A 16215-nucleotide genomic window follows, 5' to 3' on the forward strand; every position below is an offset into this window, starting at 1 on the left:
GCTGAGTGACGGCCGCGGCAGCCAATCAGAGGCGGGCGGGCAGCGCTGCAGGCTCTGCGGTGAGGCCGGCGGCGTGAGGCGAAGGGCGGCGGCGGCGCCCGGCGAGGTAGGGCCGGGACCGGGACCGGGACCGGGACCGGGACCAGGATCGGGATCGGGATCGGGACCGGGACCGGGATCGGGATCTCCGGCTCCTTCCCGGCTCTGCGGGCTGTGGTGGCTCCGCGAGGGGCCGGTCCCGGTGGCTGCGGGTGGCCCCGTGGCTCCCAGCCCCAGCCCCAGCCTCCACAGAGCGGCCGCGGGGCGCCCAGGCCTCCCCCGGGGTGCAGCGGGGCAGCCCCTGGGCAGGCTGGGCACGGAGCTCGCTGGCTCAAAAAAAACCTTTGTAAAGATGTTTCCAGAGCTGCAGAAAGCTGGGGGGGCCGGGAGGGGGTGCTGGGGGCCGCAGGGGGGTGCTGAGGGCCATGCCAGCGCCGTGTGGGGCAGGCTCATCGTTAAACCGAGGGGTTGTGGAGAATTAGTGTTAAAGTGCCCTTGTATGAGGTGAAAGCTGTGATCCCGGTGTTCCTGCCTGAGGTGACAGCGCCAATTTGCTGGTGACATTGGTGCTAGGGGGCTGGTTGGGCCGAATGATCCTGAAGGTCTTTTCCAAGCCTAATGATCCTGTGATTATCATCTCCTCAGACTGCAGCGGGGCCTTGCCGCTCTCCCTTCTGCTGGGTTTGGGCCTGCAGCTTCAAGATGGAATCCACGCTGACAGCTAGCCAGATCCGGCAACGATTTATTGACTTCTTCAAGGAAAACCAGCATACCTATGTGCACTCTTCCTCCACAATCCCCCTGGATGACCCCACGCTGCTCTTTGCTAATGCTGGTATGAATCAGGTAGGTTCTGCTCTGGTCCTTGTGAACATATCTTGTAGCAGCTGCGGTCTGTGGAGCTGTATGCAGAGCTTTTGGTGTGTCCATTCCTTCCTAATAAGCTTCTACTGGACAACAGGACTTAGCTAATGTTTATTAGGCAATAAATGGATCTTAAAACCTCCTGCAGACAACATCTTGGTGCGTTTACGCTTCTTTTCTTAGGTGACTCCTTTCTATGTAAGGTTGGCTCTGTAAGTGCTTCAGCTTGCAGGGGGGTTGGCTCTCCCTTCACCTGTCACTGCCTGCTCCCTGGGCTGAGCTGGTTGCTTTGGTTTCGCTAAAGTGAGGTTTATATCTGGCCCTTTGCATCCTGAAGATAGAATTTTCAAACAGATAAAATAACTAGCAGTGTCTTCTGTGGATTGTGTGGAAAAATTACTGTTGCATTCTCCATATTAGGGTCACAAAGAGGTGGCCGGAGTGTCTGCTGGAGTCCCATGTGCTCTTGCAGAGCTGGCCAAAGCACTGGGAGAGGTTCCTGTGCCTGCTGGGCTGCTTGTGATGCAGTGTGAGCGCTGCCAGTCTCTCTTCCTTGACCCTTTGGACCACAGCTAGTGCTGTAAATAGTTGCAGCGAGAATCTTGGCACAATCTAGTAACAGTATCTTTAATGAGCCGTTGGGGCTGGGCTGCTGGAAGGGTTCTGCTGGAGTTTTCATTGATTTCAACAATTCAGAACCTGACTATGCTCAGTCCCTTTGGAAGTCCTGGGGTTTGGTGTGCCCCAGGCATGTGTGTGGGTGTGCTGGGCCCTGCATCTTCCTCACATGCCGCAGACAGCAGGTTTGGAGTTTCTGAAGGCTGCCTCAGGGCCATCCAGACCAGTGGTACTGTGATGTAGATGACACTGCCTTCCTGGGGCTTTCAATATATGAAAACAAGCTCCTCGTGCTTTCCTTGATTTCCCCTTTTTTCTGTCCTTTCAGTTCAAACCCATCTTCCTCAACACTATCGACCCCTCGCACCCGCTTGCTAAACTGAGCAGAGCTACCAACACTCAGAAGTGCATCCGAGCTGGGGGCAAGCACAATGACCTGGATGACGTGGGAAAAGATGTCTACCACCACACTTTCTTCGAGATGTTGGGGTCCTGGTCCTTTGGGGATTATTTCAAGGTAAAACAGGCTAACGGGAAAAATTATTTGTCTCTATGAACCCAGCAGAGCATTTGCCAAGAGGAGGGAGAATCTCTTGAAACAGAGTAGCTCTTAACATACATTTGATTTCCTTGGAATAAGCTCCTCTGACTGCAGAATGTTTTGTGATTAATCACTTAAGGTTGACAAAGCTGATTGTATTGACTCTGGCGGTTTGGAGTCTTCCTGTAGAGGTTTTAGTGGTTGTCCTGGAGCTGTGGGGAATTGCATGTGCTGTGTGACTAGATGGACCTCACACAGGAGTGATCATGAAGTATCAACATCCTTTCCCAAGCTTCGTGCTAGTGTAGGGTTCATATCACGACGGTGATGTTAAAAATACAGCATAACAGCAGATTTCAAGCTCTTTTTATTTGGACAGAGAACATGCTATCTGGAAAGCTATGTGAGATGTTTCTCGTGCCCTTTTTGCTGCATATATTAATTTGCCCTTTTCTTATGCCAAAAATATGAAAGCTCTCGACTGCTTCAGAGCAGAGAGCTGCTTTGGTCCAGCTTCTGTCTGATAAAGCTGGTAATACAAGGGGACATCAGGAGAGACTTGGTGTGGAAGGTTTCTGCATGTTTGAGAGACTTACTGGGTAGATCCAAGGCAGCCAGAGATACCTACAGGAGCCGGTACTCTGCTTGGGCAGGTACTGCACAGTGAAGAGAGGCTCTGTTTGCATTCACTTGCTCACCTCATCTTTCTTTCTGCAGGAACTTGCTTGTAAACTGGCACTGGACCTTCTCACCAAGGAGTTTGGCATCCCTGCTGAAAGACTCTACGTCACCTACTTTGGTGGAAATGAGGCTGCAGGACTGCAACCAGATCTGGAATGCAAGCAGATCTGGCTGAATTTGGGGTGAGGGCCTTTAACCGAGAAAGCTGCGTGTTTTGATGAACGGCAGCCACGTGGTTTTATTCAGAGAAAGATGCCATGGGCTACGAGGCAGAGCATATATAACAGGAGGTTGTAACAAAACTGAAACGTCACAAATAAGGTTTGCAGGGTGGTGGAGCTACAAAGCCAAAAGGAAGCACTGGCATTAGACAGAAGAGACTGAGGCTCGGGTCAGGCCCTAGAGCTTTCATTTCAAAATCTCTTGTGTAAGCTTAAGAACATAAGAAGTGCCCTGCTGGGTCAGGTCAGTGGTCTGCCCAGCCGAGTGTGCTGCCTCTAGGGCAGTTGAGAAGATGCTGTTCAGGGAAAGCAGGCAACCCTGACCACGGTCTCTGCCCTTTCATTTTCCCTTCCCAGTATCCACGGTTTGTGTATGCTCAGAGATCATCCTCTTAGTCGCTGCTTGGGGACCTCTGCCTTCAGAGTGTGTCCGATTCTGCTTTGAAGCTCTGGGATTTTTCTAGCCCTCAGTCATAGTCTGCCACTCAGCCTGGTCCTCTCCAGTCCCACCCTTTTCCTTTCATAAGGCAGAAAGATGTTCTACCCCCGGGTAGTTTCAGTTGCCCTCGCGATTCATCTGCTCATCCAGGGAAGTAGCACACTGAGATTTCTGTTGTGAGATTCCCCCCTAGGCGGGGGAACTCTTGCCTCTGTTGGTCAGCAGGAGTTTCTTGTTCCAGGCTGCCTGAGGGCAGGATTCTGCCTGGCAATATGAAGGATAACTTCTGGGAAATGGGAGACACCGGCCCCTGCGGCCCCTGCAGTGAGATCCACTATGACCGGATTGGGGACAGGGATGCCTCGCACCTGGTCAATCAGGATGACCCCAATGTCCTGGAGATCTGGAACCTGGTGTTCATACAGTTCAACAGGTGAGTTAAGAGCTGCTTCCCAGCCTATGCTCCCAGAGCTCTAACCCAGGCACCTCTGCACTGCTTTGCTGTTTGCTGTGGCCTCGTTCCTATACCTGCAAGCATCACCAGCAATTTGGGTGCTGTAGCAAGCTGCCGAACTCTGGTGTTGCCCCACTGGAAGTGAGAGCTGTAGGGGAGGCTGGGCACACTGCTGTTGACCTGGGGAGCACATTTGGAGCCTTACTTTTCATTTAGGGTCTCCCCTTGGGTTCTTAAGACCAACAGGATTGGGTTTTCTTGTTCTTCCCACTTGTCTGGGAGCTGTGTGCTTTGCGATGCTCTGGCCCCAGCCCACCTGTGTAGAAGAGATCAGCCGTGCTGGTTTGGGGGACAGACTGGAAAAGTTTTCTCAGTTCATCTGTCAGGAATTAAAATGCCATCCTACCCTGGGTCTAAGTTGCCACTGAGTTTTGTTAATTCTATTTTATTAAAGTTGCCTTTTGTGTGGCTCATCTGTGGGCCCATGTCATAAATGTGATAAAGGTGAGAGAAGAGTTGGGGATGCCCCTGCAGGGCCTCCATCCTTACCAGCTTGTGTTTTGTTTTGTTTTTGTGGCTGGGCAGGGAAGCTGACGGCACCTTGAAGCCTCTTCCCAAGAAAAGTATTGATACTGGGATGGGTCTGGAGCGGCTGGTCTCAGTGCTGCAGAACAAGATGTCCAACTACGACACCGACCTTTTCCTTCCTTACTTTGAAGCCATCCAAAAGGTACAAACTGGAGAGTCAGGGCCTGATCCAGCTGCGTCCATTCCCTGGTCTCTGGGGAAATACACGAGGCAGGTCAAACAGGGATGGTCGTGTCTGCAGGTCTCTGCTTTCCCAGCTACTGCGAGCCCTGTGGGTTTGTACTTTGTCTAGGGTAGGAACACTGGCTGGCCCAGTAATTGCTGCCTTGGGGCATGTTTGCAGAGGAGAACAAGGGACACAAGGAGTGGTGCAGCTCTCCCAGGTGTTCAAGTGAACAAAGCAGTGCCTGCACATGGTGTGGTTAGAGCAATGTCTTTCCTTTGGGTACAGATAGAAACGCCCTAAAAGAGGGGGGCTGGGACCCTGTCCCGTGTGACATCTGAAATTGAAATCAGAGTTTGAAAGGTTTCTTGGCTGGGCAGGTTATGCCAAGGCAGAGCCTGTGAGCCAGTGTGCCAAACAGATTTCCCTTTTGGTTCCCTGTACGCTCTGACCCCTCCCACCCTCCCTCTTCAGTCCTGGGCTCTCAGTGGTGGTTTAAGTTGGCTTCACCTCCCTCTGGCCTCAGACACACTTCATCCCTGGAAGTGCAGGCAGCACGCACAGCCTCACAGCCCTCCGAGTCACCCCTTTCCCGAAGGAATGTGCCTTTTGTGTGGCAGCGGGACGAGGCTGGCCCCTGTTCTGCCTCCTTGCTGATCCCTGCTGTCCGTTATCACCCCGTTTGCCTAACGCCTCCTCCTCTCTCTGCTCAGGGCACGGGTGCCAGGCCGTACATGGGGCAGGTCGGCGCTGAGGACGCAGATGGCATTGACATGGCCTACCGCGTGCTGGCAGACCACGCACGGACCATCACACTGGCCCTCTCCGATGGGGGCAGACCTGACAACACTGGCAGGGGGTAAGAAGGGAGCTGCTGCCGTGCTGCTGCGCCCATTCTGTTCAGCATGGCTTCCCTGAGGGCAGTGGGACCTGGGGTGGCTCTGGGGTGTCTGAATTCATCACTGAAACAGCAGACAGCAGAATATTTACTCTGTATTTGGATCCCTCTGGCAAAGTCCTCCCAAAAGGCCAGGACGCACAGGTTTGAGGGTTCTTGTGAGTACCAGTCCTGCTGTATCAGTGCCCAAAACAGATTGCTGTGGATAGATAGGCACAAAAGTCTGTTTTGTACAGTGCTGTTGTCAAAAAATCAATTAAATTTGGGCTGGAGGGCTGTGCCGTGGGTTCTGCTGGACTCACAGGTCTGGCTTTTAAGCTCACAGGGAGTTTAAGTCCTGGGGCTGAGGTCTGGGAAGGGGTGCTGATAGGTGGGTGCTGGTGGATCCCCTGAGAACAACTCAGAGGTGTGATGTTTGCACTGAGGGCTCTGCTGTTCCTAGGTACGTGCTGAGGCGGATTCTCCGGCGGGCTGTGCGCTACTCCCATGAGAAGCTCAACGCCCCCAAGGGCTTCTTTGCTACTCTGGTCGATGTGGTGGTGCAGTCACTGGTGAGTTCTTCCCCCTCTCCACTGTAGCTGCTGAAGACTTCATCTGCTGAGGTGTGCAGATCTCCATGCTGAATCCTTTTGGGTCTGCAGGGAGATGCCTTTCCTGAGCTGAAGAAGGACCCAGATATGGTGAAGGACATTATCAATGAAGAAGAGGATCAGTTCTTGAAAACACTCAGCAGAGGACGTCGTATCCTGGACAGAAAGATCCAGAGCCTGGGTGACAGCAAAACCATCCCTGGTGAGGCTGTGACTTGTCTGGATGCACCAAAAAGCATTTATCATCTGGGAACAAGGGCTGAGTTGGGCTGGGAACTGAGAGATGATGGAAGGTGGGATGGGCACAGAGCTGGAATAAAAAGATCTTTGTTCAGAGCCGGGCCACCCCTCTCTTCTCTGGCCTGTGTTCACTTGCTCAGATCTCTGAGGTGCCTGTGGTAGTGCGATCTCTGTGCCCTGGTGGCTGGCAGCGAGGAGCTTTTTACTTGTGTTACCAGCCCCATTCGTTGTCCTGCAGTAGCACGAAGGGGAGAGCAGTGTCTCACGGAACAGTCACGGTGACTTCTCTGCTTGTTCTCTGAAGGTGATACCGCCTGGCTGCTCTACGACACCTACGGCTTCCCTGTGGATCTGACCGGGCTGATTGCAGAGGAGAAAGGCCTTGTTGTGGACATGGAGGGCTTTGAAGAAGAGCGGAAAAACGCACAGGTAGGTAACAGCTGTGGGGGAGCTGGGCTGAGAGCAGGCAGGGAGGCATTTTATTCTGTGGTTATGGGTCTCCGCTCCTTTCCTATGGGGTGCACTCTCCCCTCAAGCTCCCAGTGCCCTGTGGGAAACACCAGCACTGTCATCCGCCACCGCTGGGGAAGGTTTTCTTAAACATTATTGTTTCTCATTGGCAGCTGAAATCCCAGGGCAAGGGTGCTGGTGGGGAGGACCTCCTCATGCTGGACATCTATGCCATCGAGGAGCTAAGGGCCCAAGGGCTGGAGGTGACCGACGACTCTCCAAAATACAGTTACACGTCAGATCCCAGCGGGACCTACGGTATGAAAAAGCCCTCTCAGGAGCAACTTTTACTGCCAAACCCTTTCCTCCCCCATTTCTTTGGGAGGAGCTGCTTTGTCTTCCTAGCATGCATCTCAACAAGGTCCCCTCTGGGTTTGTTTTTCCTGGGATGTGGAGTGGAAATGGGTGCAGGTGAACAGCCTGCTTGTGACAAATGGGGCAGAGAAATAAGGGCAAGACTGTTCCAGGTCTGCCCTACTATTCAGATCTGTTGCTGACCTGATCAGAGAGACTTGAGGGGATTCCTGTTCCTGCAGCTTTGTGTCTCCACACTCCTCTATTTGTGTTTCCTGGCTGTTCCTTTTCCAGTGTCACAGGGGACTGCAGATTCTGCTTGGTTCTTAAAGGCTCCTCAGCCCACTTGTTTGCCCTGGCTCTTTCTGCTCATTGATTTGGTGGCGATGCAGGAGCCACCAGGCTCGTAGCCATGTGTGCTGTTGACTTCTACCACATAACTGTGGAAGGAAGTGACCGTGCCTGCCACAGAGAGCACTGAATGAAATTCCCTGTTATCCAGCTGTTGCCCTAGTCCTTCCTCTTTACCCCCTCCAAATGTGGTAGCTCCTGCAGTGGCTGGGACGTGTTGCTGTGAAATTCTGCTCCCGTGTGGTGTCCACAAGGTTTTCCTATTTTACTGACGCTGCCTGTTGTCTTGGTGACAGATTTTGGGAGCCTGGTGGCCACAGTGAAAGCCATCCGCAGGGAGAAGAAGTTTGTGGAGGAGGTGTCCACCGGCCAGGAGTGCGGGATAGTGCTGGACCGGACCTGCTTCTACGCCGAGCAGGGTGGGCAGATCTATGACCAGGGCTACATGGTCAAGGACGACGACAGCAGGGAGGATGTGAGTCACTGAGAGCCTTTCAACTGGGGCCTGGGCAGATGTGTGCAGAGGAGAAGGGGCCAAGCAAGCTCTAGTTTTTTTTTCTGACTGTGGCAGGTGTTGGGATCTGTACAGGTTTCCTTTTCAGGGGTGCAGCACAGCACAGATGTGCTGGAGTTGGCTCTTATTGCTTTTTGGGAAGCTGTGCTGAACTCTGCTGCAGCATCAGGCTGTCGCCAGGATGTGGGTGCCTCTGGTGGTAGGGGTAGCTGTGCTGAAGGACGGTGCTTTCGAGCTGAGGGCCTCTTTCAGCTGTGCTGTGTCCCATAACCATGCCCCAGTTTCACTCCCTTATCTCTGTGGCCCTAGGGGCATTTTGCTTTCTCATACCTCATGCACCGGTCCAGCTCTCACTGATTTCTTTCCAGTTGTGGCTCAGGGCTCTGGCTGGACTCAGTGCCTCCCTTGGCCTGTCACCTCCCTCACTGCGTGCTTTTCCCTCTTTGTACAGAAAACTGAATTCACTGTGAAGAACGTGCAGGTCCGAGGAGGCTACGTGCTTCACATAGGAACTCTGTACGGAAGCTTGAAAGTAGGAGACCAGGTCCTGCTGTCTATTGACGAGGTGAGTTCAGGCACGGTGTTACAACAGCACACGGTTCAGGCAAGCAACGTGGCCCTTCCAGAATCATCCACGCTCGCTGGGTCTTGCTGAGCAACAGCAGAACCACGCTTTGGTCCTGACAGGGAGCTGGATGTGTTCTGAGCCCCAAGCATTGCGGGTGGCAGTGGAGAGCCTGGGCTGCCTGCCCTGCTCCAGATACAGCTCTGGCAGGCTCAGTCTGAGTGCTGGATGGAGCCCAGCCTGCTAAATGCATCTCCCCTCCCTGTAGAGGCACCTTTGGAGCAAGAGAGGAGGCTCCCATCTTGCAGTGCTTTTTCCCTGTTGAGGGGAGATCAGTGTCCGTGACCTGCTCTGTCCTTGGTGTCTCTCTAGCAAGGCCCAGCAAGGGGACTGGCAGGGAAAAAACACATATAAATGTGGTGGGAAATGCCCTGCTCCCTTAGCTGAGGCTCCAAGGCAGCAAGTTATTTCTGGTCACCTGAACTACTTCGGGCTTCTGCTGAACCAGCACAGGAGCCTCCAATTCCAGTGCCAGAGGTGATGCTGGGACCGGTATGGCCCTAATATGGCACCCCAACTAACGGTGCCTTTCTCCATCAGACACGGCGGAGGCCGGTGATGAGCAACCACACGGCCACCCACATCCTCAACTTCGCCCTGCGCTCGGTGCTGGGAGAGGCTGACCAGAGAGGGTCGCTGGTCGCACCCGACAGGCTGAGGTTCGACTTCACAGCCAAGGGAGCCTTGTCGACCCAGGAAATCAAGAAGGTTGAAGGCATCGCCAACCAGATGATTGAGGAGGCAAAGGTGGGTGCGGGCTGCAGGGGTGAGCCCCGTGGGGTGGGATGGTGCTTAGCTGCCCCCATCCTCCAGGAGGGATCCCATCCTTTTCCTGGCAGATCCGCTGGCTTGCTGCAGGGTTTGGACTGGGCTCAGTGCACAGCTGAGGCACCAGCTTGCAGAAGGAGGCTGGTTCGAATCCCATTCCTTCACTGTGCTCCCCTCCTTGGGACTGAGTTGGGTGTTGTACTGTTGATCAGTGCAGATCAATGCTTGTCACATTGCTGTTTCCCTGGAGTATCAGGGCAGAGAGGAAAATTATGTCTTGTCCACCTTTTCCCACTGACTCCTCATACAGGGTCCAGCTTTCTCTTTGATCCTTGGGTTTGGCTGGTAGAGGTATACTCAGGAAAAAAGTAACTTGAGTGAAGTTTTTGGATGGTTTCGGATACTGGAAGTTTGGCCCAGTAGGAGTCTTCTGAGCTGCTGATGCAGTACTGTGCATAGATTTGCATCACCTCAGAGGATTTTGAGTGGGAAACCTCCGTGTACATTGATCTGTTCATTGCTACCGAGCCCTCTGCAGGGTTGGAGCGGTTCCTTGCCTGCTCTAGTGCCATGTTGTCTGCAAAAGCTGAGGAGTTTAGCAGAGTGGTGATGTGTCCTCAAAGACGAGAGTTGCTCTGTGTAGAGCCAGCCCTGTGCCAGATCAGGCCCCAGGAGGACCTCATGTCCTGCTCAGGAGCTCATGGTTAGAAACTGTTTGAATGTACAGCAACACACAGGGTCTGAGCAGGCACAGGCATCAGGGTCTTTGAAGATTTATCAGTTATCTTGGGATCCCTGCAGCTCCACAAACCCCAGGTCAGGCGAGGCATGTAACTTCCCCCTTAAGATCTTTCAGAGGAAGTCAGGATATCTTGGAAATGCAGCCCCTGAGTCACAGCTCACAGGACCAGCTCTCACCCACACCCCTTTCCTGTGCTCTGCAGACCGTCTACGCCAAGGACTGCCCTCTTGCAGCAGCCAAAGCTATCCAGGGACTGCGGGCAGTTTTTGATGAGACCTACCCCGACCCTGTCCGCGTGGTCTCGATTGGCATCCCTGTGGAGGAGCTGCTGGCCGACCCCTCTGGCCCTGCAGGCTCCATCACTTCCATCGAGTTCTGCGGAGGGACGTGAGTATCAGGAGAGGCCGGGGAAGGCAGTGGGGAGGGTGAAAAGGATCCACCGCTGTGGATCCTGGGCTCCTGGGGGCTGTTGAGGTGTAGGGAAACCGCCCGTTTGCTGTCCCTGCTCACATGCAGAGTCTCTGGCAGTGCCGGGCCTTGCCACCCTCCCCTCACTGCTCTGCTTTTGGTGGCTAGGTTGGGTTTTCTGTCTGTCCCTGGCTGCACCTCCCTGGCAGGGTGGTTTTCTGCTTTCCATGCTGAATCCTGCTGAGATGAGAGGTGGACTTGTAACTTCCCCTTGTTACGGGTCTGTTTCTGGGTTCTTTCCAAAGGCACTTGCAGAACTCCGGCCACGCTGGCCACTTTGTGATTGTTTCAGAAGAAGCGATTGCTAAAGGCATCCGGAGGATAGTGGCAGTCACTGGAGCCGAAGCTCGGAAGGTAAGAGGAGGCAGGAGAGATCTGTGAGATCCAAGCCCTGTAGGAAACCACGGGCACGTGCGTGCACACATATTAACCCTTTGCCAAGGTTAATTTCATTAAAATTTGCCCAGTATCCCTGCTGGGGTGCTCAGCACAAGGGTGTGTTGGCTTGAGAGCCTGAGGGACTCATGGCTTGGGCTCTGCCAACACAGCACAAAGAGAGATGGGGGTGGGAGGGAAGTCTGGGCAGTAGCTGCCGTGTTAGAGTGGTTGAAGGGCCTGAGGTGGTCCCAGAGGTGGCTGCAGGGTTAGCTCATGGTGGTTTGCAGCACGGGCTGTGGGTGCAGAGCTCTCAGCAGCTGGCAAACCCCAGAACTTGTTCAGCCCCTTGGCACCGTGGTCTCCATCAGGTGGGAATGGCAAGGAACGGGGAGGTGGGAGCTGTTCCCACCTGATGTTTGTGCTGTCCTCTGCTGCAGAGGCAGATGGCTTGGGTTGGTGCTGCCTAGAGTGGGAGAAGGGGGCTGGTGAGGAAGCTGCTCTCCTCTTTTTGGGAGGATTTTGGCATTTTTTTCTGGCAAAGAGTCCGGCCAGCATCACATCCTGGCTCTGGACACGCACTGCATGGCTCTGCTACTTCCCTCGGAGTTACTGAGCTCCATGCCTGGGGCTGCAGCCTTCCTGACCCTTCTCACGGGGATGGCCAGGAGCCCAGCCTGGAAGCTCTCCCTGCGTGATATAACTCAAAATGTTTTCTGCTAGGCCCTCAGGAAGGTGGACAGCCTCAAGAAACTGCTGTCAGCCCTGGACGCCAAGGTGAAGGTGCAGACAGCACCCAACAAGGATGTGCAGAAGGAGATCACGGACCTCAGCGAGGTGAGGGTGGCAGCAGTGCTGGGACCTTGGTTGCCAGCACCGGGTGGCGTTAATGAGGCCCAAGTTCAGCTTCCTGCTCCTCCGTCTCCCCTGGGGTCACCTCGTCTCAATTAGTCTCAAGGGTTTAATTGGGGGTGAACTGAAATCTTATGCCAGCACCCTGTAGGACACAAACTCAAGACAGGTCCCAGCCCTGTGTCCTGTGGGAGCTGCAGCCTTGTCAGAAAATGGGAGAGGGGAGCGTATCGGGCTCTGCCAGACAAGGCCCTTGAGGTTTATGAGTGCTGTGCAGCGTGCCCTGCCTCCTGCCACGGTCACCTGTCCCTTTAACCCTCCCCCCCACCTGTTTTGCAGACACTGGCCACTGCTGTGATCCCGCAGTGGCAGAAGGATGAACTCAGAGAGGCTGTTAAGGCGCTGAAGAAAGTTATGGATGACCTGGACCGTGCAAGCAAAGCTGACATCCAGAAACGAGTGAGCCCTGGGTGGGAATAAAGGGCAGCGTGGGGGGCAGCTCTTCTGGGAGCTCCAACTGTGCCCAGCGTGCCAGGGAGCTGAGCTGTGGCTGCCCCCGTGCCTGCTACTGTGCAGGGTTGCTCCTGGCGTAGATGTGGTGTCCCTGTGCCTGGGTGCAGGGTAAGGGTGGTGTGTGGTTCTTCCTCTGGATCCCATTGGATTTTCCTGGAGGAGGAACCACACACAGCACTGCTACCGCCTCGCAGAACACACATGCACCTTTGAGCATCTTTTGTTCCTGGTGCTGCAGCGTGGGGCTGCTCCGGGCTGGGCCACGGGTGCGTTGGGGCACCCTGGGTGGTTCCTGTGACATGTGGGTGTCTGAACGCTGCTGTCCTCAGGTGCTGGAGAAGACCAAGCAAGTCATTGAGAGTCACCCTAACCAGCCAGTGGTCATCATGGAGATGGAAAACGGAGCCTCAGCAAAGGTACGGGGAAGTCTGGTCCCTCCTCAACAACCTCCCGTGTGCCTGAGGAGCAGCTGGGTGCTCTCTGTTTGCTTGGGGAGACTGAGGTGTCTCGCCTCCTGCCAGCCCTGAGCAGTGGCAATGAAGAGGGGCAGGACCTCCGCAGTATTCCCTGCGTCCCACTGGGTTTACAAAGGGGCTTGCAGGGTTGGGGAGGTTTTGACCATTTGCTGAGCTTCCAGATCTGGTGAGGATAGGGACCCCTGTGGAAATTGCATTGGGTTCCAGGTGAGACTTATCCAAAAGGTGTCAGGAGTCCTGACACAAAAATGCAGGCTTAAAGATCAACTCTGAAAATTGTTCTGGGCTGAGTGTGGGCAGGGCCAGATCACGGAGCTGCTCCCCAGCTCCAGGGCATTGCATCCGCTGCAGCAAGGCTCCTGTTCTAATCCAGCCAGGGCTGAAGCCGCCCCTTCCCCCTTAGCACAAGTTAAATTTCTTTCTGTTGTGAATAAAAGCTCCCTTGTGTGCGCTCTGTTGCACCGCTGTTCCTCGCAAGTGCCGTGCAGCGGGGGCTGATCGTGCTGTGAGGCTGGAACAGCCAACTTTTAATGCCCTATTTACATTTCCACTTTGGGAGCCTCAGAGCTGGTGCTGCTCAGACTCCTGCTTGCCTTTTCCATTGCTGTCTCCATCTCCACGACACTGGTGCTGCTGCTTGCAGCTGTGTGGGAGTCAAAATCTGCTTTGTTTGCGAGGCCCTCGCCGCAGTGGGTGCGAATGTGGCGTGGCAATCTGACGGGGAAACCTTTGGGATGGGTCTGATCCCTTGCAGCTTCTTTACGCTGTGGTTGAGTCCTGATATTTGCAGAACATTTCCTCCTTCCCGCTGGGAGCTCTCGTCACACCCGAGCAGAGCATTTTCCCCATTTTCTACCGTTACACTTAGGCAAAACACAGGGCTGCTTGCTTTGGGGCTGCACAGCCACGAATTCTGCAAGCTCCCTGCAGCTGTGAGGGGACAGGCAGCTGGGGGAGGAGGCAGCCTGCCACGAGGCCAAAGGCAGTACAGAAGAAAACTTCAGAGAATGGGCACTGCAGGATGCTGCTGGCTGTTTTAATGCACGTCCAGGTCCCCAAAGTCTCAGTGGGGCCCTGGTGGCTGCACACTACTGCGGGGTTTGGAGCGAGGCTGGTTGCAAGCCCCGAGGAAGGTGTCCCACTGTGACTTTGTCCTCCTGCAGGCCCTGAACGAATCGCTGAAGCTCTTCAAGACTCATTCCCCCCAGACTGCCACCATGCTCTTCGCTGTAGATAATGAAGCCGGCAGAATCACCTGCCTGTGCCAAGTACCCCAGGTAACGCCAAGGGTCTGTGTGCGTGTCTGTGCCTTTCTCTGAGCCTCAGTGGAGGATCTGCAGCTGATGTTACAAGGACAAAAATCATCCAGGGGGGCAAGAGCCACAGCCGTGTGCTGTCAGGGGGCTGCAGCAGGGGGGGAGAGGCAGCAGGTCCTGGTTGTGGAGCAGAAGGGGAAGGGGGAGAGCTGTGACTCGATGTGGCTGTAGGCATGGGGCCAGATGCTCTCCTCCAGGAGCTCTGTCCTGCCGTGCCCTGCTCCTGCTCGCCGTCAACCTCCTTTTTGCCTTCTTTTCCTCTCCAGGAGACGGTGAAGAAGGGCCTGAAGGCCAGCCAGTGGGTGCAGGAGGTGTCGGGCTTGATGGACGGTAAAGGCGGCGGCAAGGACGTCTCGGCGCAGGCGACGGGCAAGAACGTGGGCTGCCTGCCCGAGGCTCTCCGGCTGGCCACGGACTTTGCCCGGCTGCACTTGGGCGAGCTGAAAAACTGACGGAACCCCCTGAAACCCCCCCGGAATCCCCCCGTGGCTGCTGCTGTGCCCCCTGCGCCCCTTGGAGCTGCCAATAAACACCGCTGCCCTCCGCCTGCTGCTGCTGCTGCTGCTTGCGGGGCGGGCTGGGGCGGAGCGATAGCGCTCCTCCTCTTCCTCCTCCTCTTCCTCCTCCTGCTGTAACCATGCCGCTGGATCACCGCCGCCTGCAGGGCCCCGACGAGTCCCAGCCGCCGGCGCTGTGGGCGGCCGAGGAGGACGAGGAGGGGGCCGGGGAAGGAGGAGAAGGACAAGGAGAAGGAGAAGGGTCGGGGCCGCGGGACCCTTGCGCCCTGCGCCCTCTTTTCGCCCGCGCCGGGCTGCTGAGCCAAGCCGAGGGCTCGGCCTACGTGGAGCTGAGCGGCGGCACCAAGGTGCTGTGCGCCGCATGGGGACCCAGGGAGGCGGCCGAGCCGGGTGGAGGGACGACAGGAGGAGGAGGAGGAGGAGGGGGAAGGCTGGTGTGCGAGTTCCGCCGAGCCCCTTTCAGCAGCCGGGGGGCCAGGCCGAGACCCGGGGGTGCTGCGGAGCGGGAGGCGGAGCGGGAGGCGGCGGCGGCGCTGCGGGAGGCGCTGGAGCCGGCGGTGCGCCTGGCTCGGTACCCGCGGGCTCGCCTGGCTGTCAGCGCCCTGCTGCTGCAGGACGGGGGCTCTGCGCTGGCTGCTGCCATCAGCGCCGCTTCCCTGGCCTTGGCAGATGCCGGGGTGGAGATGTACGACCTGGCCGTGGGCTGCGCGCTCTGCCGGGACCCCGGGCACCCCTCCGGAGCTTGGCTGTTGCAGCCCGGTGAGGCCGAGGAGCGCAGAGCCGCTGCCCGCTTGACGCTGGCGCTGCTGCCCGCGCTCAACCAGGTGTCGGCGGTGCTCGGGGGAGGCCGCGGAGGGGATCCCGAGAGCTGGGGGGAGGCGTTGAGGCTCGGTCTGGATGGGTGCCACCGGCTGTACCCCGTGCTGAGGCAGAGCTTGCTGCGGGCGGTGAAGCGCAGGGATGCGGCGCACAGTGCATGAGGGGGACCCCCGTGGAGGTGGAGGGTCCCTGAGCCACCCTGAGTCACCCCACGAGTCTCCAGAGATGCCCGGAGCCTCCCCTGGTGCCTGCAGAGAGCCCTGGGACCTGCCCACGCTGCCACCCACACCACCGGAGACCCGTGGAGCCACCCCTCGTGCTGCCAGAGACCCCCGGAGCAGCTCTCAGCACTGCTGGAGACCCCTGGAGCTGCCTCTCACACCGCCAGAGACACCCTGGTGCTACTGGACAATTCTAGGGGATCCCTGAGCCATCCTTGGTGCCACCAGAGACTCCCCGAGCCACCCCGTGGGACGCTGGAGCCCCCCCAGGCAGCTGAGTCCCACCACCACAAGCCCTGGCACCACAACGTCCCCACCACGACCGCTGTGTCCCATCAGACTTTGGACCTGCGTGACACCTGCCTGTGGTGCTCCAGGGTGGCAGAGACCTTGTGTTTTGGTTTCTGTTGTTTTTTACAATAAATTAGGCTTTTCTGGTGAGTCTTCTGCCTGCCTGAGTCTGCTGGGGCCCTCTTCCCTGCAAACCCTGACCTGGTTTTGGGGGAAAAGGAGCTGG

General features: G+C 56.2%; 2 protein-coding genes across 3 annotated transcripts; both read left to right on the forward strand.

Moving 5' to 3' along the window:
• Positions 1-42: 42 nt before the first annotated feature.
• On the forward strand, positions 43-14685 carry AARS1 (alanyl-tRNA synthetase 1). 2 transcript variants are annotated; one of them, XM_084533661.1, is made up of 21 exons: positions 43-106; positions 685-885; positions 1850-2038; positions 2780-2925; positions 3645-3836; positions 4443-4587; positions 5322-5467; positions 5949-6057; positions 6148-6298; positions 6641-6765; positions 6960-7104; positions 7788-7966; positions 8457-8570; positions 9171-9377; positions 10343-10527; positions 10854-10962; positions 11707-11820; positions 12175-12294; positions 12678-12764; positions 13988-14101; positions 14407-14685. In XM_084533661.1, the coding sequence occupies exons 2-21, from the start codon at positions 742-744 to the stop codon at positions 14590-14592; spliced, it is 2907 nt and encodes a 968-aa protein (XP_084389787.1). In that variant the 5' UTR covers positions 43-106; positions 685-741; the 3' UTR covers positions 14593-14685. The 2 variants fall into 2 exon arrangements, with proteins under 2 accessions (XP_084389787.1, XP_084389788.1); XM_084533662.1 differs by lacking the exon at positions 43-106 and adding an exon at positions 211-385.
• Positions 14686-14774: 89 nt separating this feature from the next.
• Positions 14775-16139, forward strand: EXOSC6 (exosome component 6). Its single transcript, XM_084533682.1, has one exon. The coding sequence runs from the start codon at positions 14778-14780 to the stop codon at positions 15636-15638; it is 861 nt and encodes a 286-aa protein (XP_084389808.1). The 5' UTR covers positions 14775-14777; the 3' UTR covers positions 15639-16139.
• Positions 16140-16215: the final 76 nt, after the last annotated feature.

This window comes from Aythya ferina, assembly GCF_964211825.1.
Source record: "Aythya ferina genome assembly, chromosome: 12".
Taxonomy (NCBI): domain Eukaryota; kingdom Metazoa; phylum Chordata; class Aves; order Anseriformes; family Anatidae; genus Aythya; species Aythya ferina.